This window comes from Tetrahymena thermophila, assembly GCF_000189635.1.
Source record: "Tetrahymena thermophila SB210 genomic scaffold scf_8254754, whole genome shotgun sequence".
Lineage (NCBI taxonomy): Eukaryota > Ciliophora > Oligohymenophorea > Hymenostomatida > Tetrahymenidae > Tetrahymena > Tetrahymena thermophila.
This window is the reverse complement of record NW_002476514.1, coordinates 365,185-392,787: the sequence shown is the minus strand read 5'-3', so window position 1 is coordinate 392,787 and position 27,603 is coordinate 365,185. Positions and strand designations below refer to the sequence as shown.

The following is a 27,603-nucleotide window of genomic DNA, read 5'->3' as shown; positions in this document are numbered from 1 at the left end:
TTCTTATAATTAAAAATATCACAATCCAAACAAATAAACTGTTTTTACCTAAGGTAAAGTGTCAAATTTGAGAGATTAATGCAATTTGCTAAAGCAGAACCTAAGCCTGATGCACCCATTGCACCAATTTAATTGTAACTTTTTAAATATTGAAGAAAAAATATATCATTAAATAGTTAATTAGAAGGAAAAAATGAAGAAAAAATTTGAAATAATAAGATTAATTAATTGATAATTAAGGCAAAATTTGAAAATAAAGTGATGAGCTAAATTAACAAAGAAAGAAAGAACAAAAAAAGCAAGCACAATAAAAAGAAAAAGAAAAAAGAGCTTTGTTGTTTTAAATTAGTTCTTATAATTAAAAATATCACAATCCAAACAAATAAACTGTTTATACTAAAGCTAAAGTGTCAAATTTGAGAGATTAATGCAATTTGCTAAACCAGAACCTAAGCCTGACGCACCTTCATCACCAATTTAATTTTCACTTTTTAAATATTGAAGAAAAAATATATCACTAAATAGTTAATTAGAAGGAAAAAATGAAGAAAAAAATTTGAAATAATAAGATTAATTAATTGATAATTAAGGCAAAATTTGAAAATAAAGTGATGAGCTAAATTAACAAAGAAAGAAAGAACAAAAAAAGCAAGCACAATAAAAAGAAAAAGAAAAAAGAGCTTTGTTGTTTTAAATTAGTTTTTATAATTAAAAATATCACAATCCAAAACAAATAAACTGTTTTTACCTAAGGTAAAGTGTCAAATTTGAGAGATTAATGCAATTTGCTAAAGCAGAACCTAAGCCTGATGCACCTTCATCACCAATTTTATTGTAACTTTTTAAATATTGAAGAAAAAATATATCATTAAATAGTTAATTAGAAGGAAAAAATGAAGAAAAAAATTTGAAATAATAAGATTAATTAATTGATAATTAAGGCAAAATATGAAAATAAAGTGATGAGCTAAATTAACAAAGAAACAAAGAACAAAAAAAGCAAGCACAATAAAAAGAAAAAGAAAAAAGAGCTTTGTTGTTTTAAATTAGTTCTTATAATTAAAAATATCACAATCCAAAACAAATAAACTGTTTATACTAAAGCTAAAGTGTCAAATTTGAGAGATTAATGCAATTTGCTAAACCAGAACCTAAGCCTGATGCACCTTCATCACCAATTTTACTGTAACTTTTTAAATATTGAAGAAAAAATATATCATTAAATAGTTAATTAGAAGGAAAAAATGAAGAAAAAAATTTAAAATAATAAGATTAATTAATTGATAATTAAGGCAAAATTTGAAAATAAAGTGATGAGCTAAATTAACAAAGAAAGAAAGAACAAAAAAAGCAAGCACAATAAAAAGAAAAAGAAAAAGAAAAAGAAAAAAGAGCTTTGTTGTTTTAAATTAGTTTTTATAATTAAAAATATCACAATCCAAAACAAATAAACTGTTTTTACCTAAGGTAAAGTGTCAAATTTGAGAGATTAATGCAATTTGCTAAAGCAGAACCTAAGCCTGATGCACCTTCATCACCAATTTAATTTTCACTTTTTAAATATTGAAGAAAAAATATATCATTAAATAGTTAATTAGAAGGAAAAAATGAAGCAAAAATTTGAAATAATAAGATTAATTAATTGATAATTAAGGCAAAATTTGAAAATAAAGTGATGAGCTAAATAAACAAAGAAAGAAAGAACAAAAAAAAGCAAACACAATAAAAAGAAAAAGTAAAAAGAGCTTTATTGTTTTTAATTAGTTTTTATAATTAAAAATATCACAATCCAAAATTATGTACCAGTTTTTCATTTTATAAAATTAAAATTTTTAATATTTTTTATGAAATTTTTTCTATCCTAGATTTTTAAAATTTATTTTATTTCAAAAAAAATGATATGTTATGCTTTCTAAAAATTAGCTTTATTTATAATGTTATTTAGATATAATTTAGATAGGTATTTCACTATTGTTAATTAGGAGGAAAAAATGAAGAAAAAATATGAAATAATAAGATTAATTAATAATTAATAAAATTAACAAAGAATTAAAAAATATGAAATCATAATAAAAAGAAAAAGGAAAACAAATCAAATAAATTAAAAGAACTTTAATGTTTTAAATTAACTATTATAATTAAAAATATTATAATATAAAACAAAAAAATAGCTTTTATTAAGTGTAAGTTTTAATAGCAAAAATGAAGAAAAAATATCAAATAATAAAAAATGAATAATAAATAAATAATTAAAAATTGAAATGAAAATTAAGTTAAAATTGCTAAAAAATTTAAGTTTTAATAAAAATCAATGAATAATGATGATAATTTCTTTTATAAATTATTTATTCAAACAAATTTAAAGTAAAATAAACAAAAAATATTAATAATAATAAAAATAATATTTTTTAATCAAATATACCTCAGATCAATATCAATAACCTAATGAGATAAAAATGAAGAGCTTTTAAACTTTTTTTATTAATTTATATAAATTTAAAATATATTAATAAAAAAATTAATAATTACTTCTTCTAAGCTATTGTAATATTTAATCTATTATATCATTTATTTTTTTTTCAAAAATATTGAATAGCAGTTTATGAAATTTAATTAACAAATTAATTAATTATAAATGGATAAAAAGAACAAATAAATATAATAATTAATTAATTAATTATCAAATATTAATTAATTTATTTTGTTTTATGAAGAGATATCATATTCACTATTTAAACTTAATATTTTTATTTTAAACATATACTTAAAAATATATATAGTAGGAATTAAAGACGGGCAGTTATTTATTTAGTAATATTTGAAAAAAACCTGGTAGTTTATTTATTCTTTGCAAATATTCAGGAAATTAACTATAATTATTTAAAGATGAAAGAATGCAGTAAGTAAGTATAAGTAAGATTGTATAAATTTAGATATGAAATACTTAAATAACATTGATTTTAAAGAATTTATTTAATTGGAATTATTATTTATTATTTCTCATAAAAAGAGTTTTTTTACAACTAACCTCTTCATTTTCCAAATCTTAGCTCTTAATTTATTTTTTTATGTATGATTAAGGTCATTAATACTTTTTATATTTTTTATAAGAAAATATATAATTAGAGTTCATATAAAATAAGTAATACATACATACAGAAAATAAATAAATAAATGATTGAAATATCAATAATTTCAAATAACTAATTAAATTCGTTACAGTTTGATTTTCAATTTTTAGAGCCTAATAAATTTGCATAAACCAGAGCATAGGTTTTGAAAAATGTCTTAGGCACTCGTTAGAATGCTTCATTTGATTTATTAGATTAAAATAAAAAAATTATTCAAAATTTTAATCAATAATTGATATTAATAAATAAGCAGAGCTAAAATCTTGAAAAAGAAGAAGTAAGCATAAAATTTATCAGAATGCTTTCTTAATAATTGCTTATATATGCAAATAAACTATTTTTACCCAAATTTAAAATCGAAAGAATAGAGATTATTGCAGTTTGTTAAAGCAAAAAATAACTCTCGCACACCCTGTTCACCAATTTAATTTTGGCTTTAAATTTTACATATAGATTTTTTATAATAAATAAATATAAATATAATTTCTAAAATAAGCAAGAAAAGCAAGTCAAAAATTAGAGTTTTTATTGAATAGAATTTATATCACAGTAAATTAAGCACAATTAATTAAAATTTAGCTATTTTACTTTAGGTTGAGTTTTAACTAAGAGAGATTAGGGAAGCTTAGTAGACAAGAACCTAAGTCTGATATTCCCTTATCACCTATTTAATTAGTACTATTATGATATTAGATTGATTAGTTAGTTAATTAGTTAAAAATAGTCAAAAAGTGAGCAAATAATAATATGAAAAATATCAATATTATATCTAAATCTAAAATAGAAAATTTACATAAATAGTATTTAAAAAAAATATTCTTTTTTTTAAAATTATGGATGATACATAGATACATACAACACATATTGATCCATTGAAAAAATTAAAGAATTAATTAATTTTATTTGTGAAAGTAAAAATATTATTTTTACCTAAGGTTGAGAACTAATTTTTTTAGATAAGGGCATGTTTTTAAAGCAGAACCCAAGTTTAAAATCCCTTATGGACCAATATTATTTTTGCTTTCATATTTTACAAATTAATTTATTAGTATTTATCAAAAAAGATATTAAAAGTTAGCTATTAAAATATATCTTAATATTTAAAATGTTGGTTGATAAACAAATTAAAAATAGAAAATAGCATATATAACTAACTGTTCTTACAAAAAAAGATTAAGAAAACAATATAAAAATTATTGAGAATATAACTTTGATATTTTACTATAGATAGATCTTGAATGTTGAGAGTTAACTGCGATTCATTAAAGCAAATCCTAAATTTGATATTTATTAATCACCAATATTACTATCCCTATAAATTAATTTATTAATTAATTAATTATAGCTTTTTACTAGAAATATAAAAAAAAAGAAGAAATACAAATTAAAGCTATTCATATTTAAATTTAAAATAAGTATGAGATAATTAATATATAAAATTACAACAATTTATCCTAAAAACCAAAAAATATATTTATAATTTAGCAGTAAAATAAAGAATTTATTCAAATTTCTTAAAAGACTTTGTACTTACTTTTGTTTTTTTATTTTTTACATTTTTTTATTGAAATTTTTATTAAACCTCCATTTTTTTTTGAAAGAGGAGTATTTTATTTTCAAATAAAAAATCTATTTTAGGAGGGAGAATAAATTTTTTAGTCTGATAAAAAATTTTTTGATAATAATTGAAAAATAAATAAAAATTTAATTATAATTATTTGAATAATTAATGAAAAATATTGAATGATATTTTTACTATCTCAATCAATAAACAATAAAGTAAGAGAAATAAATAAAATTTCTTACTCTAAGTAGAGTGTTATAGATGAAAGATTTCTACAATTTGCAAGAGAAGAATACATATTTTGGGGGGTCTATTCATCAACTTTGCAGCTTTTTAAAATTATTTTAAGTTTTAACTTTAAATAAAAAAATAATATTTTATTTAAATAATAAATATATTTTACTCAGCATAGAGGCTCAGTTTTTAAAGGTGAGCACATTTCTCTAGACTTGAAATAAAATCTGATACACACTATGCATTTATTAAGTTATAGCTTTATCAAATTAAACATTTTTTTATTATGAAAAAAGTAAAAAAATAAAAAACTTCTAAATTAGATAAAATTAAAAAAATATATGAAGATTTTTACTAGAAATTTATGTCTAGAGATTAGAGAGAGTGGCAGTTTACTAAAGCAGAACCTAAGCTGGATACACCTTAAGTGCCAAATATATTTCTTCTTTTAATCAATAATAAATATGTTTGTTTTTAAATAAAATATATTAAACAATAATCAAAATCAAATTTAAATTTTTTAATATAAAAAATGCTAAGCTTTACGTAAGCTGAAGGGCAAAAGTTTAAAGATTATTACACTTTTCTAAAATAGAACTTAAATTTAATAAATCTTCATCATTTATTTATTTTTAGCTATCATATTATTTATAATCCATTTTTGAGTTAATGTAAAAATAGAAATTAATATAAAAACTTTATGTTGAAAATAAATATTGAATCTAATTTTATTAATTAATTGAAGACAGACAGACAATATTGTTTTTAAATTATTAAGATAATTATCATTTTGTTATTTTAATTATTTACTTAAGATAAAGATTCACGTTTGTGTTAGATGATGGTTCAGAGTTTAAAAACTTTTTATAAAATAAAATATTATTTTATACTATTGTAAAAAGTAAAAATAAAAAATTACATCAGTAAGATTATAAAATATTTGTTTTTATTGCTCCATTTTTTTTAAAGTAATATTCAATTTTTAATAAATTTTATAATAAATAAATAAATATTGGTTTAGTTTTCAAAGAAGCTTTTAGTATTTTAAGTAAATTAATTAATCTGAGTTAATAAAAATAACCTGAGCAATAAAATAATTTAGGTAAGATGATATTATGTATAAGAGTGTTAAAATATAATTAAACAAAATATTGTAAATCCTCATTGTATAATTAATTCATCACATTTTTGAGAAAATTTCAAAATTAAACTATTTATTAACTAAATCACTTTTAGGCTCAATTTTTAAAATTTTTAATTAAATCAAAAAATACACTAACTAACATAGGTGGAATACTAATGAATGATAATTAATAATATGTAAAATTTCAAATAAACTTTATTGAATATCAATAAATAGATTATTATTTCAAACAAATTAACAGAGTATTACATACATGAATATTTTACAACATTTAATCAATCAATTATTTTTATGTATATTTTATTGAGTATGGATATGATTAACAATTAAAATTAATTAATATCTTTGAACCCATCAAAGAAATAAATTTATCTACTGCTCCTAGAATCTTAATATCAAGAGTGAGATGAAGAATTTTTCAGTAAGAGTAACACTTGAGACAAACTAATCTCTTCATTTTATAAATTTTATTTAAAAATTTAATTTATGAAATATCGCTGAGATTATAAAAACTTTTACTATATTTGATTTAAAATATTTTATTTAAATATCTTTATTAAATTAAATGCAAAAATCAAAAAAGTAATCATGGATACTAAGAATTTTATCTTGCTATTTTCTTTAAAAAAATAAATACCAATTAAAATTTTACGGGAAAGTTATTTAAAGAAATGATAGGTTAATGCATTTTAATAAAGCTGAACTTAAATTTGTAAAACCATAGTCTTCAATTTAAGTAAACCTTTTTACATTTTTGAAAATAATGTTAGTTTATTAAAAAATTTAGTTGAAATAAAACTTTATAAAGAAGAGTTTGTTTTAAGTAAATCTAAAATGAAAAATAATATTTAAATAAAAAATCTTAGAATGAATTATATATATATTTCATTATTTTTTTGTAAAAATAAAATAAGGAATTTTTATTTTGCCTAATAGCGAGTGTTAGTGTAGCTAATTTAGTTAAGTGTATTAAACAAGAGCTTAATTCTGATATACCCTAATCACCTATTGAATTCTAGCTTTAATATATTAAGTTTTATTAGTGTAAAATATAAGTAGATGTTCTATAAAATAAGAGTTGAGATTTATAATAAATTTAAATTTAAAACTTAATTAAGCTATTTAATATTCAAAAAAAAATGCTTTGAATCTGTTTATACAAATTTGTTAAAGAGAGAAACAAAAAGTAAATAAGATCTTTTTACTTGAGATTGAGTGTTAAACTTTAGAGATTAGTGAAATTTTTTAGTGCAAAACCTAAGTTTGATGCCCCTTCTACCCCAATATTATTATCACTTTTTAATTATTTATTGTAGCAAGTTATTAATAATTTATTTTAAATGAGTAATAAAGAATTAATATTAAAACTAAAATAAATATTTTATTAAATGTAAATTTTAAATTTTAAAGTAAATAAAAATTGAATAGCATTAAAAAGATTAACAGAATTAAAAAAATAAATAAATATATTTGTCATTCTTACAAGAGGTTTAGATTCAAAGTAGAGAGTTTAATGCAATTTGATAATGCAAATCCTAGCTTTGATATTCCTTAGTCTCTAACATTCATACGCCTTAAAAAAAGAAATAAATCTAAAATTTAAAATTGAAAGTTTTAAATTAAAAATGAATAAAAAAGAGATAATAAAATAAATATCAAATAAAAAAGAATATTTTAATTTTTGAGGTGGTTTCTGGTTTACAGATTGGCAAGTTAATTCGATTTTGAAAAAATAAAATAATGGGATTCATTCTTAAAGTTTTTATAAGTTAAGCTGATAGATTGAATAAAATTTCTTAGATATAAGAAATGTGATTTTTAACAATATTTAATAGTAAAAAATGATATTAATAAATTATTACTCAAGACAGAGTTTAATTGCTGAGAGATTAGTAAATTTTCTAAATGCAGAGTAAAATTCTGATGCATCTTATTCATAAATATAGAAACTTTTCAATATAATTAATTTTTATAAAAAATTAGGGAAATAAGAAAAATAAATAAATGTCAATTAATAAAACTAACTAAAAAAAGAGAAAAAAACTTCATATTTGAATATAATAAATATGTATTTGAATTTAATTTTATCTACTATTTTTCTAATTTAATAAAACAAAAATATTTTTGCAATTTACTTAAACCAGAGTTCTAAATCAAAGAGATTTAAGCATTTTGCTAAAGCATAGACTAATTCTGATGCACTTTCTACACCAATATTTGGATTTTCGCTTTCAATTAATTACGATGAGATAAATTTAAAAAAATAATAATAAATTAAAATGTGTTTATTTAGAAGCAAATAAACACTTAAAATTTTAAATCGTTTTTTGTTTTTAATATCTTATTCAAATACAAAATATAAACTTTAATTAGAAAAACTAATTAATTTTACTAGAGATTTAATTTCAGAATTTATAGATTGGGTAATTTTGATAAAGCAGAACCTAAATAATATGTTCCCTAAGAGCCTAATTAATTTCTTCTTTTAAAATTATAACAAAAAAAATATTATTATTGCTAAGTTTTAGAGAAAAAAATAGAAATATCAAATTTAAATCTAAATAGGTTTTATTTTTACCTCAGATTTAGATACAAAACTGAAAGATTAGTGCATTACTCTAAAATTAAACTGAAAGACTTTAAGTCTTCATCAATAATTTTTTCAGAACTTTTAATAAAAAATATGTTTTGGTTTAAGTAAAAAATAAATAATATATTTTAACAAAACTGAAAATAAAATTGTAAGGTTAATTCAAAGAAAAATTAAAAAAATTTAGTTAATTACTAACTATTTAAAGAAAATTAAATTTTAAAAGAAATTTCTTTTATTATGTTAAATAAATATTTACTTAAACAAACATTAAAGATGTGTGAATGAAGGATAATATTCTTCTAACTTCAAAAACTTTTGATAAAATGAAAAATTATTTTATTAAAATTAGATAAAAATAAATTACTTCTTTTAAATTTTAAAAGGTTGTTTTCTGTTATATCATTTTTTTATTTAAAATTTTATGAATGATAAATTAATTAATTAAATTAATATAAATGCGCTAAGATGTTATTTATTATACACTGTTTGCTTGCTCTTTGCCTTAAAAAGGATAAATTCAGTCTTTATTAAAATATAAAATAAAATTTTGAAAAAAGAAAACAACTAAATAAAATATAGCCTTGAAAAAGGCAGTAGTACCCGAGAGTAAAATATATAGAAATATATAAAATTATTTCAAAAGGCAAAATAATTATTTTTCTAAAACACTTAATTTTAATATTTTCAATACAACTTTAGATATGAATGCCAGTTGCTTAGTAAATAGATTTAATAAATAAAAAGCTAGAATCTAAAAGAGAACAAATAATAAATAAATAAATAAATAATTTTAAGCTTTAATTGATTATGAAATTATCCTTAACAAAAATCTTATTTCTTCTACTTTTTTCTAATAAATTCTTTTGCGCGCGCCCATAAAATAATATTTATTTTAAATTTAACATCGCATTTCTAATATCTATAATTAAAGGCTTTAAATAGCGATAGAAGTATACTTGCTTATAATGATTAATAATATAATTGCAATTTTAATATTTGTATGGAATAGGTAACTCAGATTAACAATTAATAAAATGAAAGCTTCTTAAAAATAACTCAATTATTTTTCTTGATATTATTATTATCTTTGCTTATAAATATTTGATTTGTTTGATCGCACTTAAATTTTCTGATAAAATTTGGGCGCGAAAATTATTTAACTATTAAATGAAAGTTTTTCCTTTGAGAAAATTATATTTAATAAATTAATCATTAAATTACTTTAAAAAAAAAACTTGATAAAAAAGATAAAAATGGACATCTACAAAACCAAAAATAGGCACTTTAGGATAACTAAAAGATAAAATTATGAAAAAGCTTGGTATGAATTACTTTTAAGGCAATTAGAAGTTTGTTTAAAATTTTACAAACCTCATTTTGAGCTTGAGTATTAATATTAACCAGAAGCTAGTTAAGAAAACAAATAATTTGAGTTTCAGTAAAGAAAATTTTACTTAAGCTTGAGTGTCTTTGATAATTAACAAAACATTAAAAAGAGACTTATTGTTTTTGAGAACAGTATAATAAGCCAAAAAGCTATTGACTATTACATTTAGCTATTGAAATACTTTCCTAGAAAGGATTTGATTTATCATATCTACGATTCCTATTACTTAGATAGTAAAAAAACTTTCTATGTCTTTGAAATGGAACATCCTAAAACTATTAATTTCTAAAATTTCATAGATTATTTTGATGTTGTTCAAGATACAATTCAAAAAATCCAAACGGCATTCTGTGATCAACTTATTATTTTTGACAGAGTTTAACTAGCTAAATAATTTAGATCAAGTGATAAAAATAAAATAGATTTATTTAATTAAGAATATTTAATTCGAATTTTTTCAGATTAAACATAAATTGAGACAAGTATGGAAGATATCTAAAAATAAATGTATGCTTAATTTTATAAATAAACACCACTCAGCATTTGTTTTTTTTAATTCGAAGACATTTTTAAAAATAAATTAAATTAAATATATGATTTGAGTGACTAAGAAGAAGAAAATACAGATGATGATAATGAAAATATTTAATAAGAAGATATCGCAAATAACAATGATAATGATAATGATGAGGATGACACATCTTAAAAAGTTGATTCATAAGATTTACTATCTGTATTTTCCTCTATATTTGATTAAGATTCTTAGTTGAATTATTTTACAAAAAGTGAAGATGAGATAGAATCTTAAGAGGGCAGTTTGAACTCAGCCTAGGATCTTTAACATAATGAATGCTAAACTTCAAGCGCTAAATCTTTCCAGCGTTAGAAGTCGAGTTAAAAAGCAGAATCTCAAACTGAAGAGTTTAGCTCTTTAGCGAATCAATCAAGTAAATAAAAGAAATTAAAAGGCAAATAATCTAATTAGCAGCTTTATAAAAAATCAAAAAACAAAAAAAATAATAAACCTAGAAAGAAAAGTTAATAAGTTCATGAATAAATATCTTAAGAATTAATCTCAGAAAACGAATCCTCATCTTAAAGCTAGTAAGAAAATAAGAGTTGTGAATCTTAAAGTGATTTAGAAGAGGAAATTTCTCAAGTAGAAGAAGAGGATATTTCTGAAATAGAAGAAGATGAGATTTCTTAAGTTGAAGAAGAGGATAATGACTAAATCAGTTAAAATAATTCAGAAGATAAAATATCGGAACAATCGAAGCCTTCAGATGAAGAATAAGACTCTATTTTATCTTCGTTTTGGAATTTTGATTAAGAATTATTATAGCAACTAATAGATTTTTAATAAAGTATTTTCATTACAATTAAAAAGGATAGTCTTGTAACTAAAATAAAAGAAATCTATCCAGATATCTTGAATTACCATCAAGAGGATATATTCTTTTTACTCCAACAACATCCCAAGTATGATGATTTCGAATTACTTTCATACAATTCTGAACAATTTAAGCTCAAGTGCAGGAAAGATGATAATGATTTCAAAACATTGTTGGTTAAGAAATTTAGTTGCTTTTAAAAGATTTAAGAAGAAGAAAAACTAATAAATTAATTAGCAAATATCACAAACAATTTAATTTTCACAGAAATTTTACTTCTAGAAAAATATTCCTACCTTTTAGTAGAATAAAAGTATTTTTAACCCAACAATCAGATTTATTTGTATCCAAATTTTGAAGATTTAATTAAATAGTTAAAATATTAAAATTAATTAAAATTTTTAATATTTAAATTATTTATCTAAGTAAGCTATGAATTATTTTCTAGATACAAAATAAAAATTACTAACGTAAGTCCTTCCAAAATTTTCTTTTATGGTAACCATAAAACTATTAATGGGGAGAAAAATTTTAGAGTAATCATTAAAGAGATAAGTTAAGAAAGGTTTGATAAATAATACATAGATTTAATCAAATCTGATGAAGCAGAATAGGAATTAAGCTAATATTATGAAGATAATAGCAAAAAAAATTTAGTAACTTTAATGATTTAGTTTATTAATAACTTGAATGACCAATCTTAAGAGGATATATTCAATATTTATAATTAGATTTGTTAACATATAAACTTATTGCTATATTTTGAAAACAGTTATGATATGAAGATTATTAATAACAATAAGTTACATTAAGATTTTGTAATTAATGATCGTTAATATTCATATCAATAAGAATAATTAACTACATCATTAGGAATTGATCTAGCTCATTATATTGAATTAACAAATGATATTTTTGACAAAAACTTAATTATTTACCACAATTTCTTTAAATTAAACGAATGGAGCTTGCCTTCAGATTAACAAGAAGAGTTTTAGAAGCATTTAAATTTATTCTATAGCTATTTAGAAAAAATCAATTAAAAATAGGATAACCTACATGAAAAAACTTTATAAAAAAACGATGATTAGGAAATATCAAGTTAGAAAGAGCTAGATGAAAATTAAATTAAGAAAATAGTAAATTTAAATTAATCTTCTATTCTTCTTGAATTAAAGGCTTTAATCAGTATCTGCTTTGAGCATAATCTCAAAAAAAAGGTCTCTTGTAACATAGAAATTACTGATAATCAATTATTTGAAAATTAAACGCACTTTACTTCTTATGATTATTAATATTATAAAATTTCTAACGATTTATTAAAACAAAAATCTTAAGTTGTTAAAATAGAATTAAAGAAATCTCTTTCAAAAGTAGAAATAAGTTTTGTAAACTTTCAACAAAAAATATTTGTCATGGACCTCACTGATTCTTATAGTAATCTTAAGTATTACGAGTTAACTAAGGAAAATTTTAGCCTTGCCAACCTACAAAGACTTATGAAAAGAATTTTATATTATGATGAAATATAGAATAATGATATAAAATTGAATTTTAAATTGCTATAAAATTTCGAAAATTTATAAAGATTGGCTTTAAATTTAAGTGAGGAAAACTTGTATGAGACTTTAAAGGATTATGAATAAATATAGTTATTTAGGTAGCATTAAAAAATACTATAGATGAAATTGTAAGTAAATTATCAAACTTAAGGATTACCAAGGTTAATAAAACATATCAATTTCATTAAAGATTTAAATACAATTATTATTGATGATGATGATTTTAATTTTGATGAAGAATATACAAAAAAGTCGAACAAATTCATTAATTAGCTTAAAAAACTAAAAAGGGTTACTGTTGTTAAAAGCACAGCTGATTATTTGAATGACGATTCTGTTGATTCTATTGAAAATGAATGATCTATGATTTTAATTAAATTTTTTTCTTCAAACAAATTTATTTTTTTGTATTTTGTTTTTTAAATTTAATTTTTTTATCTCAAATCAAGTAATTTTATTCATTATGTTTTGAAAAAATTCTATTATTTTTTTACTTTTCATTGTCATTTATTAGATTTCAAAAATAAAATCATATATGATCAATTAGATTCTAATTTTTTCTTATCCTTAAAAATATAAATTCCTCAAAGCTCCAAAAAATTCAAAAAAGTAAAACACCAAGAATTAAAAATTTAATATTTAAATTTATAAAAAGTCATATAATACTTATTTTTAAAAACATAAAATTAAAATTTTTATATATAGTTAAATAAAATAATTTGAAAAGTTGTTTGAATTCAATAAATTTAAATTAAGATGAAACTAGTTTTGCCTTTCCCTACTTATTTTCCAATTTCAGATTTGGCTAACTAGAGTTATTACAGTAGTTTAATCAGATTGTTAAAATAATAATGTTTAATTTTCCATAATAGCATTTAAATATACAAATTTCTTTAATTTAAATAAATAATAATTAATTCATTAAATTAACACTTATATAACATAAATTATTTCAAAAATTGTTATTTTCACATTTTCAAAAATCCTTACTCATATAAAAATAATATAGAAATCTGAAAAAAATCAATATTTTTTAAAAATAAAAAATTAAAATTTTTTAAAATGATACCAAACAACCATTTAATATTCATTTAAAGAAAATATAATTTATAATTTAAAAAATGAATGAAAACAAAAAAAAAAAACATTTGATAACACACATAATTTTGTGTGATCTCATATAAACAATTTTTATTTTTCAGCAAATTCTATAAAAAAATTATCTCTGCACTTATTTGAGCTGTGTGCAATATGATTTATTTAAAAGCAAGATCAAATATATAATTTTGAATAGTTTTTTGATTGCAGTCAACTTAAGAGGCGAGTATTAAAAAGATGTCAAATACCCCTCATATTTTAACTTACTTACTTTCTTTATATTGATAATATTTTTCATTTATTCATATTGAAGAATTTAAACTTTTATATTAAATATATTTGTAGTTTATTTGATTTTAGTAAAATTAATAGATTTCAAATATATAAAATCATACCAGAAGGCTATTCCTCTATATCAGAACCAATTAAAATAATAAATTCATATACTTTATCTGTATATATGTATGAACTAGTATTTCAATTTAAATTAAATATGAAATTTATACTAATTTTATTTATCTTCTTAAGATAAATTTAGGAGTTATAAATTATGGCGGTTAATTTACTTTAAAATCTTTTGCTAAATGTTTTTTAATGATTGATTGAGTATATGAAAATATTACAAAAATTATAAACATCTCTTAAAAACTTTTTATAGAAATTAGAATGAATAAAAATGACTGAAAAAATATTTTACAACTTAAAAATGAAAAGAGTTTGATCAAAAATGTAAATATTCAAAACCATCAAAAAATTAATTAGATAAAGTTAAGAAGTATTAAGGAAAAAATATTAAATATTAACAAAAAATATAATTAAATAAATTTATATTTAAAAATTTCAAGATTAGGTTAAACAAATTTAAGATAATTAATAGAAGTTAAAATATTTTTAATTAATTAAAAGACATAAATAAATGAATGAATAAATGTTTTTTTATCACGTAAAATTGTATAATTCAAATTTTTTTAGCAATTCATTTGTTAATTCTAGAATTTTCACCTATGAATACCCACTACTTCCATATTCAAAAATGAATGAAACATTTTTGGTTAATATCATATTTTCAGGAATTTAAAATGTTAAGAAACCTTAGTAAAGTTATTTGTTTGGCAGATTTTCTTCTTTGATTTGACAATAATCACTATATTATAGATATTAATAAATATTTTAGCCAAAAAGAAGTAGCATAGAAGATCTAGGATTTTGTAAAGGACCTTTCGAGTTGTTTCCTTAAACTGTAAAGTCAATCACAATATGCTTTTTACTGAAATTAATTTTTTGAATTTCACATTAATAATTTTTATTATAAACGCTTTTACATTCATTTAACTCTATACTTAGTTTCCTGTCTTTATAAAACTGATTAAATGATTCTCTACTGAAGATTTGATTTTTAACCTACAAATTTAGATATTTGAAATATTATTGCCAAAGAGTGGACTCTTCAATAAGGCTAGTTAAATTTACTGATTTAAATGTTAAAAAGAGGTTGAAAGATTCATGAGGGTATAAGAATGAGAAGATTTAGAATAAAATTTTTTTTGAGAGCTATTAAATTTTAAACTATTTTAAATATTTTTTTTCAATAAGCTAAAATAATTCAAATTTTCTCAATTTGTCATTAGTTATTTAGAAGATTTTTGTTTCTGAATATCCACCTTGCCCAAATTCAAAAGAAAATTCCATATTTGGAATAATTTTCATATTTGAAGGCTTTTAGTAAGTAAGAAAGCCATCATAAATTTACTTTGATTAATTATTATTTTCTTCTTTAAAAATACATTAGTCAATTAAAAGATTCAAATTTCTATTATTCACTGATAACTTAGAACCCAAAGGATTTTATAACTAACCAAGAGAGTAGTTTCCTTCAACCCTAAAATCAATCTAAATATTTGTTTTTCTAAAGCCAATCTTCTTAATTTGGCATTAATAATGTTCATTGTAAACGCTTTTGCATTATTCCAGCTAAAATCCAAGTTACCTGTTTCTATACAATTGAAAGAAAGTCTCTCTGTTGATTTCTTCATCATTATGCTCCAATTCTAAATATTTGGCATATTACTTCCAAATAGTAGATTCTTGCATAACTCTGTTCAAGCTATTCGATTTGAAGGTCAAAAATAAATTCATTGACTCATGTGGAAGAAGAAAAAAGCAAATAAAGTTTAAGATGTTATGTGAAAGTTCTTAAAACTTAAACTTTCCAATAAATTTAGACTATAAATTTCCTATCTCATGATAATCTTTTACTGTAAATAATTTGATTGACTGTTTGTTATAAATTGAGTATTTAAAGTAAATGTTATCAAATATTCTTAGATTATCATAATGGTAGAAAGTGTTAATCTAATTTTTATTTGGTTCATTTTTTTCCTTTTTGATTTCTGTAAGGCTAAAGTCTTTTTTAAGCTATTTGTCTTCTATATAAAGTTGGAATAGATCATCTCTTAAAACATCATTTTAAGTAAGACAATCAGAAGTCTGCATTGATAACTTAATTCTGTTTGAAGAGAACCCTATCTGCAAAATACTTAATTCGTTTTGACTATTTTCTACTAAATGCTATTCACTTAAGTCAAAGACTTTATACTTTTTCTAAGCTTCTTACATCTTGCTTACTTATTTATTTGCTCTACTTTTTTTGAGTTCTTATCAATTAATTCTAATTCTTAATTAATGAATAGCTTATTCGCATTCTAAATTAATTTATTATTTTATAAGTGAAAACTAATCAGCTTTGTATTTATGAAATCCAGTCAGTAATACTATCTTGCAGAATTTGAAGCACAAGAATTTAATTCCTTCTAGATATACATAAATTAGATAATAAAATAAAATAGACATTTTTAAATTTAGATACTAAGCCTTCTTCCTTTTATTTATTATTTAGTTATTAATTGTAATAATAATTTTATATATTATAATACTTCTTATTTTTTTTATTTATTTAGAATTGAAGTTGAATCTATTTGAAAAGTATAATTCTGCTAAAGAACCCTTCAAGTAATATACATCTTTTTCTAAAATATGAAGATTCATAGTGATATTTTAATTAAATTAAAATTTTGTATAATATTTATTAGAAAAATATAATTTATTTGCTTTAGAAATTAGAATAAATAAAAATGACTGAAAAAAGTTAATATTACTTAAAAATGAAAAGAATTTGATCAAAAATGTAAATATTCAAAACCATAAAAAATTAATTAGGTGAAGTTATGAAGTATTAAGGAAAAATATTAAATAATAACAAAAAATATAATTAAATAAATTTATATTCAAAAATTTCAAGATTAGGTTAAACAAATTTAAGATAATAAATAGAAGTTAAAATATTTTTAATTAATTAAAAGACATAAATGAATGAATAAATATTTTTTTATCACAAAAAATTGTATAATTCAAATTTTTTTAGCAAATCACTTGTTATATTTAGAATTTATGCCTATCAATATACCCATTACTTCCATATTCAAAAATGAGTGAAACATTTTTGGTTAATATAGTATTTTCAGGAAATTAAAATGTTAAGAAGCCTTAGTAAAGTCATTTGTCTGGCAGATTTTCTTCTTTAATTTGACAATAATCAATAAATTATAAATATTAATAACTATTTTAACCAAAAAGAACTAGCGTAGAAGATCTAGAATTTTGTAAAGGACCAAGCGAGTTGTTTCCTTAAACTGTAAAATCAATAACAACATGCTTTTTACTGATAGTAATTTTCTGAATCTCACATTAATAATTTTAATTATAAACTCTTTTACAATGATTTAACTCCATACTTAGTTTCCTTCCTTTCTTTATAAAACTAGTTAAATGATTATCTACTGAAGATTTAATTTTTAACCTACAAATTTAGATATTTGAAATATTATTGCCAAAGAGTGGACTCTTCAATAAGGCTAGTTAAATTTGTTGATTTAAATGTTAAAAAGAGGTTGAAAGATTCATGAGGGTATAAGAATGAGAAGATTTAGAATAAAATGTTTTTTAAGAGCAATCAAATTTTAAACTATTTTAAATATGTTTTGTCAATAAGCTAAAATAATTCAAATTTTCTCAATTTATCATTAGTTATTTAGAAGATTTTTGTTTCTGAGTGTCCATTTTGCCCAAATTAAAAAAAAAATTCCATATTTGGAATAATTTTCAATTATGCAGGCTTTTAGTAAATAAGAAAGCCATCATAAATTTACTTTGATTAATTATTATTTTCTTCTTTAAAAATACTCTAGTCAATTAAAAGATTCAAATATCTATTATTCACTGATAACTTAGAACTCAAAATATTTGATAACTAACGACGATAATAGTATCCTTCAGCCCTAAAATCAATCTAAATATTTGTTTTTCTAAAGCTAATCTTCTTAATTTGGCATTAATAATGTTCATCGTATTGCCTGTAAACGCTTTTGCATTATTCAAGCTAAAATCCAAGTTACCTTTTTCTATACAATAGAAAGAAAGTCTCTCTGTTGATTTCTTCATCATTATACTCAAATTCTAAATATTTGGCATATTACTTCCAAATAGTAGATTCTTGCATAACTCTGTTCAAGCTATTCGATTTGAAGGTCAAAAATAAATTCAGTGATTCATGCGGAAGAAGAAAAAAGCAAATAATGTTTAAGATGTTATGTGAAAGTTCTTAAAACTTAAACTTTCCAATAAATTTACACTTTAAATTTCCTATCTCATGATAATCTTTTACTGTAAATAATTTGATTGACTGTTTGTTATAAGTTGAGTATTTAAAGTAAATGTTATCAAATATTCTTAGCTTATCATAATGGTAGAAAATATTAATCTAATTTTTATTTGGTTCATTTTTTTCCTTTTTGATTTCTGTAAGGCTGAAGTCTTTTTTAAGCTATTTGTCTTCTATATAAAGTTGGAATGGATCATCTCTTAAAACATCATTTTAAGTAAGACAATCAGAAGTCTGCATTGATAACTTAATTCTGTTTGAAGAGAACCCTATGTGCAAAAAACTTAATTCGTTTTGACTATTTTCTACTAAATGCTATTCACTTAAGTTAAATAATTTATACTTTTTCTAAGCTTCTTACATCTTGCTTATTTTTTTATTTGCTCTACTTTTTTTTTAGTTCTTATGAAATAATTCTAATTCCTAATTAATGAATAGCTTATTCACATTCTAAATTAATTTATTATTTTTTTAGTGAAAACTAATAATCAATCTTTTGTATAAATGAAATCTAGTAATTACTTTCTTGCTGAATTTGAATCACAAGAATTAAATTCTTTCTATATATGCATAAATTAGAATTTTTAAATTTAGATACTAAGCCTTCTTCCTTTTATTTATTATTAAGTTATTAATTGTAATAATAATTTTATATATTATAATCCATCTTATTTTTTTATTTATTTATTAATAGAATTGAAGTTGAATAAATTAAAAAGTATAATTGTTTATTTAGAGATAAAAAAAATATTACAAAAATAGATAAACTATAAATATTACTACCATACATACATAAATGAAACAAAAAGTATTTTTAAATGCATTATCAATTTATCTAAATTAGATGTTATATTTATTATCTTTCTTATATTTTTATTCATTTTTAATTTATTTTAAAAAATAATTTCATGTCATATTCCTCATATTCATGCTGAGCATCATAAAAATAATTACAATACTTTAATCAATCTTTTGCACTTTCTCATTAACAAATTTTTAAATAGCTTTTAGTGTGTATCTTAGTTGTTGTTTTAGTATTAACGTTTTTAGATCACAATATAATTAATATGTTTTAAGTTAATAATAAAATGAGTTAATTTTTAATAAAGATCATAGCTTAATAAGCTTTTTTTTAATAATAAAAAGTAAGTTAACTAATTTAGCAAAATAATAATGTGTAAAATAAATTAATTTACTCAATTTTAAAGTTAAAGTAGGAAAGCTGTTATAATTTTGCTAAACTTTATATTTAATTATAAATGTTAATTTGCTTAGTTGATAAATCTTGTGTGCTTTTTTATATTTTTTAAAATAAATTAATTTTAAAAATAAAATCTTTTAATTGATATTTTCTTTAAAAAATTAAAAATAAAAAAACAATCTAATGATTAATTTATGGCAAAGAAATAACTAAAGAGATAAATAAATCATAAATACATACCTCAAATCAATAGTGAAATATTAAAGTTTAGTGAAATTATTTAATCCGTAAACTAACTCAAAAAAGCTACTCCTTGAGATTTTGTTTTTCCTTTAATATATAATAGAAAAGTAAGTTTAAAATTATATAACTTTAAGTATAATGAACAACATTCATTTTAAGCATAAATAAATAAATCTTTCATTTACCTTAAATCAAGTTCTAATCTATTTAGGTTTTTAATTTAATCTAAGGCTTTCCTCAAAAATCTCATATCTAAATATGTAAGTTTGTTTTCGCTTTTTTTAATTAATGAATAGATAGATAGATAGATTTCAAAAATTTTTAAATCAAAAATTATTAAAAGTTACTAAATGAAAATAAATGAGCTTAATTAAAAAGTTAATTATTCTTTAAAAATGTTTTTATTTATTTATTGAGTCATTAATATATATAAATAGATGTTTTGAAAAGAGCTGTACCTCAAATCTATAGAAAGATTTTAAAGTTTTGTGCATTTATGTAATCCAGATATTAAATCAAAAAAACCTTTGCTTGAGATCCCATTTTTACTTTCATATAAAATAAAATGTTTTAATTATCAATGATATAAATAAATAAATTATTTTCAATATATTTTAGTCTAGAGTTTTTTACTTTAAATTAAGTTTTAATGTGTTTAGAGTTAGAATTTTTCCTAAGCTTTCTCCTAAAGCTTTAAATTATTCAAATTATAGATTGCTAAGGTTTTAAAAAAATAAATTAGTGTAGAAATAGAAAAAAAGTAAGTAAGTAAGTAAGTAAGTAAGTAAGTAAGTAAGTAAGTAAGTAGTATTGATTAAACACTATGGTAAATGGAGTGTTGACGATTTTGTAAAAACGGAACAACATCTTGAATGAAAATATTTTAATTAATTAATAAATAAAAAAAATTACCCAATTTCGAATACCAAAGACAAAAGATTCTTGCAATTCTATAACTAAGATACCAAAAAAAGTAAATTTTGGTCATTAACATTAACTGAACTTTTGTAATAATATAATTTATTAGAAGGATTAGGGAAGCTTTTTCCTGTAATTCCTCTTGAATTTAAAGAGGGATTATAGTAATTATTTTGTATAGATAGATAATTATTAAATACTTTAAGTTAATGGAAAGTGACTCTAAATATTTAATATTTCCTAATTCATTTCCCAAATCGTTTAAGCTTGTGATTATACTGCCGCTATTTTGATTGATTGATTGATAAATGAATGTTATAAGATTGAATTCATAATTATTTTAAAGTATTTTAAATTTTTTGTTTGTTTGTTTATCATCAAAATTAATGAATTAATTATCTCTCTCTGGATAATTTCAATAAAAAAATGTTATTTACTTTAAGTCTAAATTTAATTCCTTAAGTTTATCACATTTCAGAAACAAAGATTTTAGACTGATTCCTTTAAAACTATTGCAACTTAAAAAAAATTTAAAGAATCTTAAAAAATAAAAAATTTTACTTCAAAATGATCTAATTTTTCTTTTTTGTCACCTTACGCTTACTTTTAATTGCTTTCTGATTTAATACTTGATACCTATAAATAAGTAAAAGTAATTTTATTTTTTAGGAAAACAAACATTAAGATATTTCATATTTTTATTTTTAGTGTTTATCTAAGTTCAACTTTTAAGCTTTCTAAGTTTGGCAATTTTTCAATTTAATCATAAACTTAATGAAATTATTCCCTGTCTTAAAAGGTTTATCTTTGGTTTTAATAAAATATCATTGATTTCTTTAAAAAATAAATATGGATTTTTTATTTAAAAATAAATAATTTTTTTATGAGATTTTTCTCATTTATTTATATAAAACTAAGTTGGTTGGTTGATGTTAAAAAAATAGAAACACTTTGATCAATGAAAAAAGTAAATAAATAAATAAATCTATTATTTAGGAGCAGCCTCTAAAAAAGAGTAATTATTTGACAATGGAAACATTATTAATACTTACATTAATCTAAGAACCAGAGTTTTTAAATTGATCAGATCTCTTAATTGAATTTGTAAATCTCTACATTCATTAGCATAGTAACTAAATATATTTTAAACAAAATAAAAAATTTATTTGCGAAGAAATAATTTTTAGAAATTCAAAAATAATTTTGAATGATCCTAGTTACCCATCAAGATAAAATTATGTATTAATTTCTAATTTAGTCAATTTTTTGCAGTTTTGTGTAGATATTTATAGATCTCCCCCATATGGATCATATCTAATAATTTAATTAATAATATACTTATATGAACATAATAATATCAAATTCAAGTTGCAATTTATTTTCAATAATTTCTATCTCAAAAATTAATTTGTTAATTTACTAATATCAAATAAATTTCTTGATTATAACAATATATAGATAGCTGTTCCTTCCTGCATTTTAAATATCACCAACCAACCTTGATGATATCATGATTTGTGATCTTTCAAATAATAATTATACCATAAAATCTTGTTAACTCGCAAGATGCAAATTCAAATAATTTTAAAGTTATTGAGGTTTTAAAACCAGGAAGGACTGGCTATACATAATTTTAAATATGTGTTGCAACAAGAGATACCACAATAATTAAATTAATTTTGATAATTGAAAAATTATAATTCTTACCTGCTAAAATAAAACTCTTTAAGGCTTTAGTAATCTTCAATCCCCTTAATAATCATTGAAGAATTCTTCAATTCTTTATTACAACTGTATTCCTTTACTCTAAAATATTTTAAAAATTGAAATAAAATTATTTTTTTAAATAATGTGAGAAAAGAAAAATAATTTGGCGTAATCTTAATTAATTTAATGATAAAAAAGAGAAAAGTTGAATTAAATCTAAAAAGATTGAATTTACATTTTTAGATCAAATCGCTCTAATTTTTAGCATTTTTTTATGTCAACAAGTATGTCTTCAAAAGATTTTTTTTTTAAAGAATAGATCCTGTTGTTAATTTTATTCAAAAAAATGTACTTTTTATAGCATTCTTATATTTTTACTTTATAAATAGGTCTAGCTAAGTGAGATTCTGGCAGTTTCCAATACCAAAACCTTAGCTAGTATAGCCTTTTGGATGGTCATGATTACAACTTTAAGTTTAATAAGAAACAAAAACATATTAAATTTAATTATCTTTTAATATTAACTTAATTAGAATAAAATTTAAGCAAATAAAAATTATTTTAATCAAAGAAAGTTTAAATTTATTGTAAATTAATTAATTAATTAATTAATTTGCTACGGCTTTAAAATGGCTTTAAGTGTAAGATAATATAATTTCAGGCAATTTTTAAAATGTACAAAAAAATCAGTTAAAGCACAATCATTATATTCGTCTTATCTTATTTTTTAAAACAAATAAATAAATAAATTATGGATGGATTAATTTTTTTTATTTAATAAAACTAAAATTTTATTTACTATAAATCAAGTTTAAGTATTGAGAGATTTACACAGCTTCCAATACCTTAGCCTAAGCAAGATAAACTTTATTAATCTATTTTATCACAACTAACATTTAAAAAAATTTTAACTTCATTTTTATAAATATTTTTCAAAAATATAAACAAATAAATATTAATTAACCTTAATTTTAGGTGAATCTCTGTGACATATTTTTAATTTTTGAAAGATGAACCAAATGTATCAAATTCTTTAAAAGTAATTTCTGTTACACTTTTTATTTAATATTAACAATCAATTATTTTATTTAAATATTTAATTTTATTTTTTTTTTATGCTTACTCCCTTATATCTAGATAAATTTTGTTAAATTTAGTCAGTTTTTCTAGGCAATATGATAAATCTGATATTGTTTCATTATTCAAACTTTATTTTTAAAATATTTTAGGATTGAAAATCAAATTTATTAATGAAATATTGGTTATTAATTAATTAATTAATTGATAAATAACTATTCATTATAATTTGAAAATTATTAATTTATGACTTTTTTTAAGTTTTCTAAAAAATTAACAATAGTCAATTTAAAAATAATCTAAGTTTTAAAAAATAGTAGAAAAAGATAGAAAAATAAATAAATAACAAACATGCTCTCAAATTTTTTTAGAAAATATATTTTATTATTCATGTCTCAAGATTTATTAAAACCCTATTTTTCAAAAATCTTTTCTTGAACTGAAAATTATTAGATTTTATTTATTTAAGTCACTTAATCAAATATCTGATAAAATTTTCAATCTATCAATAATTTATTTATTTTTGTCAATAAAAATTTGATAATTAAAGTATTATTTAATCTTAATAAAATTTATTTGATAATTTTCTTTTAAAAATGAATGAACTTTACTCTAAATAATCTAATTTAAGAGCAAAAAAATACTATGTCTCACTCTCCTCATCCTTCATTAGTTATCTATTAAATTTTAATGATATTTAATTTTATTTGATGATAAAAAAGAAATAAGCAAATATCAATTTTGATTAAATTTAAAAATAGTAAATAAATAAGCTTATTTATATATTGAAATATTTAAAATATTTTAGTCTTTATTAAGAAGATTACAAAATACTAACAAAATTAATTATTAAATACACTATCATTTTTAAAAAATAAGTAATTTCTTACGATAATATACGTACATAATATAATATATCTGAAAAAATATCATCTCCTATTTCTATAACTTCTAAGTAAGATTTATCTGATACAATATATTCATCTATTTCTTCTATGTAAGGTATATTCATTTTTATTCTAAAAAGTATTTTTTTAATAAATTAAATATTATAATTAAACTGATAGATCTAATCAATTAATTTATATATATATGGCCAAAAAATCAATTCTTTTAATCTTTCTTAATTTAAATTCAGAATTCCGAGCTTTAAAAAAGATAGATAGATAGATACAAAGTATTTCTGCAAATAACCATTTTAAAATCAAATAAAAAGTTCAATGCTTCTTAATTCTATCTATTCAAAAATCAGATTTTTCTCATAAAGATAAATAAAATAATTCGCAAAAAGGGCAAGCAAAAATTTATTTAAACAATAAAAAGATATATACATACATACATATCTTAAGATGGAATAGTAACTTTATTTTGGTTCAAATTTCAATATTCAATTATAAATTAAAAATTTTACACAGAAAATTGGTGTAAAACAACATAGAGAACAAATAAGTATTTTTTCTTATTTGATAGGATGAATAGAAATTCATATTATAATTGATAAAAGTTAAACAAAAAACAAATAAATAAAAAAGCATTTCATCTCAATATTAATAAAATTTATAAATTCATTTATATATTCTTTTATTAATTCAAATTAAAAATAGATAGATAGATAGATAGATAGATAGATAGATAGATAGATAGATAGATAGATAGATAGATAGATAATCGCTATCAAATTAAACAAACAAACAAACAAATAAATAAACAAACAAACAAAGAACAAATAAGCATTTTATCTTATTTCAAATTGTGAAAAGAAATTCATTCTTAATATAATTAAAATTTCTATATTCTTTTATTAATTTAAAATATAAACAAATAGATAATTGATATCAAATTAAACAAACAAACAAAGTACAAATAAGTATTTTATCTTATTTCAAATTATGAAAGGAAATTCATTCTTAATATAATTAAAATTTCTATATTCTTTTATTAATTTAAAATATAAATAAATAGATAATTGATATCAAATTAAACAAACAAACAAACAAAGAACAAATAAGCATTTTATCTTATTTCAAATTATGAAAGGAAATTCATTCTTAATATAAATACAATTTCTATATTCTTTTATTAATTTAAAATATAAATAAATAGATAATTGATATAAAATTAAACAAATTTATAAATTTAATTTGATCTGTCTGTCTTATAATTATTTGTTGTTTTTATCCAAATAAACTAACTCTAAATATAATTAAAATTCTCTAAATACATTTATAATTAATTAACTTTCCATAAATTGATTATCAATATCTTTGAAAGAAAAAACAAATGATATAATAGAAAAAAAATATAAACTAAATAGAAGAAGATGCTATTTATTTTTCTTAATTTAAATAGTTTATAAACTCTTCTCTTTAATCTCATTCATTTCTCCATATTGATTTCTAGTAAGTTAAATTTATTATTATAAATATCAATCTTTATTTTTAATATTTAGTTATCAAATTATTATTACAGTATTATTTTTCTAATAAATAAATAGATATTCTCATCTATATCTATCTATCTAGGATTTTTATATTTGCAAATATTTTAAAAAATAACTTTAACTGATTTTTTATTTTAAACATTTACTTTGATTATTAATTAATCCGTTTCTAATTATTTAAAATTTATTTTCAATATTTAAAAAGAAAGAATTTATTTGATGATTTGAATGTATCAGAATTAGGTTAAACTTTAGCAAAGTGCACTAATCTCTAAAATTTGATACTTAATCTTAGGTAAAAAGAGTTTATTTGTTATTGATAGTGATAGTGATATTTTTTAATATAAAAATGAATTTAAAAAAAAAAATATTTAATTTATTTAATAATTTTGGTTGTATTTTTTATTTGAGATAAACTCTTTTTTTCATTTTCAAATTTTACTTTAATAAATTAATAATTAGTTTGTTTGCTTCTTATTATTTCATATTATCTCTTCATTTTTACTTGTAATAAGCTAATTTATTATATTAAAATATCTTCAATTTTAAAAAGTGACAATAAAATTAGTGCAATTGGTGCATCAAACTTAGGCTCTTCTATAGCAAACTGTACTAATCTTTAAAATTTGAAGCTTTATCTCAAGTAAAAATAGTTTATTTGCTTCAATTTTGATATTTTTTAATATAAATAAAATTAAAACAATATAATCATATTAATTTATTTATTAGCTTTTTATTTGATTTATTTTTCTTTTTTATTCTATTCTAGCAGTTTTTTTCTCTTATTTTAAATTATTTTTTCATTTTCAACTTAAACTTTGATGATTAGTTAATTAGTTATTCATTTCTTATTATTTTATATTTTTTATTCATTATTTTCTTCTAACTAATTAACTAACTAATTAATTATTTATTTTTTTTTAATATTTAAAAAGTAATAATGAAATTGGTACAATTGGTGCGTCAGGGTTAGTTTCCGCTTTAGCAAAATGCACTAATCTCTCAGAATTGACACTTAATCTCGAGTAAAAGCATTTATTGGTTTTAGATCGTGAAATTTTTTATATAAAAATGATTTAAGACAACAAAACTCTTTTAATTTATCTATTAATTTATATTTTATCATTTTCTTTGATTTATTTTTCTTTTTTATTTTTATCTATTTAGTAACCTGCAAGTTTACTTACTTACTTACT

General features: G+C 19.7%; 7 protein-coding genes across 7 annotated transcripts; 2 read left to right on the top strand and 5 right to left on the bottom strand. All coding sequences in view use genetic code 6, as the record gives it.

Annotated features, from left to right (window-relative positions):
• Positions 1–1,844: 1,844 nt before the first annotated feature.
• Positions 1,845–2,234, top strand: TTHERM_000613650 (hypothetical protein; the record flags this gene model as incomplete). The annotated part of the gene is made up of 1 exon (XM_012796195.1): positions 1,845–2,234. One exon carries the CDS (start codon positions 1,845–1,847, stop codon positions 2,232–2,234), a length of 390 nt encoding a protein of 129 aa, XP_012651649.1.
• Positions 2,235–3,000: 766 nt separating this feature from the next.
• On the bottom strand, positions 3,001–5,887 carry TTHERM_00613650 (hypothetical protein; the record flags this gene model as incomplete). Its single annotated transcript, XM_001010610.3, has 12 exons — positions 3,001–3,091; positions 3,221–3,307; positions 3,476–3,565; positions 3,720–3,809; positions 4,062–4,151; positions 4,354–4,443; positions 4,938–5,024; positions 5,099–5,188; positions 5,285–5,374; positions 5,476–5,565; positions 5,740–5,789; positions 5,849–5,887. 12 exons carry the CDS (start codon positions 5,885–5,887, stop codon positions 3,001–3,003), a joined length of 984 nt encoding a protein of 327 aa, XP_001010610.3.
• A 408-nt stretch (positions 5,888–6,295) lies between these two features.
• Positions 6,296–9,126, bottom strand: TTHERM_000613649 (hypothetical protein). Its single transcript, XM_012796194.1, has 11 exons — positions 9,031–9,126; positions 8,923–8,978; positions 8,652–8,741; positions 8,466–8,555; positions 8,209–8,301; positions 7,936–8,022; positions 7,557–7,646; positions 7,279–7,368; positions 7,003–7,092; positions 6,726–6,815; positions 6,296–6,591 (listed from the first exon to the last, which is right to left on the bottom strand). The coding sequence occupies exons 1-11, from the start codon at positions 9,067–9,069 to the stop codon at positions 6,492–6,494; spliced, it is 915 nt and encodes a 304-aa protein (XP_012651648.1). The 5' UTR covers positions 9,070–9,126; the 3' UTR covers positions 6,296–6,491.
• A 766-nt stretch (positions 9,127–9,892) lies between these two features.
• On the top strand, positions 9,893–13,366 carry TTHERM_00613640 (hypothetical protein; the record flags this gene model as incomplete). The annotated part of the gene is made up of 1 exon (XM_001010609.2): positions 9,893–13,366. Exon 1 carries the CDS (start codon positions 9,920–9,922, stop codon positions 13,364–13,366), a length of 3,447 nt encoding a protein of 1,148 aa, XP_001010609.2. The 5' UTR covers positions 9,893–9,919.
• A 1,677-nt stretch (positions 13,367–15,043) lies between these two features.
• On the bottom strand, positions 15,044–16,720 carry TTHERM_00613630 (hypothetical protein; the record flags this gene model as incomplete). Its single annotated transcript, XM_001010608.3, has 1 exon — positions 15,044–16,720. One exon carries the CDS (start codon positions 16,718–16,720, stop codon positions 15,044–15,046), a length of 1,677 nt encoding a protein of 558 aa, XP_001010608.1.
• Positions 16,721–18,113: 1,393 nt separating this feature from the next.
• On the bottom strand, positions 18,114–19,184 carry TTHERM_00613620 (hypothetical protein; the record flags this gene model as incomplete). The annotated part of the gene is made up of 1 exon (XM_001010607.1): positions 18,114–19,184. The coding sequence occupies one exon, from the start codon at positions 19,182–19,184 to the stop codon at positions 18,114–18,116; it is 1,071 nt and encodes a 356-aa protein (XP_001010607.1).
• Positions 19,185–19,872: 688 nt separating this feature from the next.
• On the bottom strand, positions 19,873–20,686 carry TTHERM_000612590 (transmembrane protein, putative; the record flags this gene model as incomplete). The annotated part of the gene is made up of 3 exons (XM_012796193.1): positions 19,873–20,113; positions 20,263–20,352; positions 20,451–20,686. 3 exons carry the CDS (start codon positions 20,684–20,686, stop codon positions 19,873–19,875), a joined length of 567 nt encoding a protein of 188 aa, XP_012651647.1.
• Positions 20,687–27,603: the final 6,917 nt, after the last annotated feature.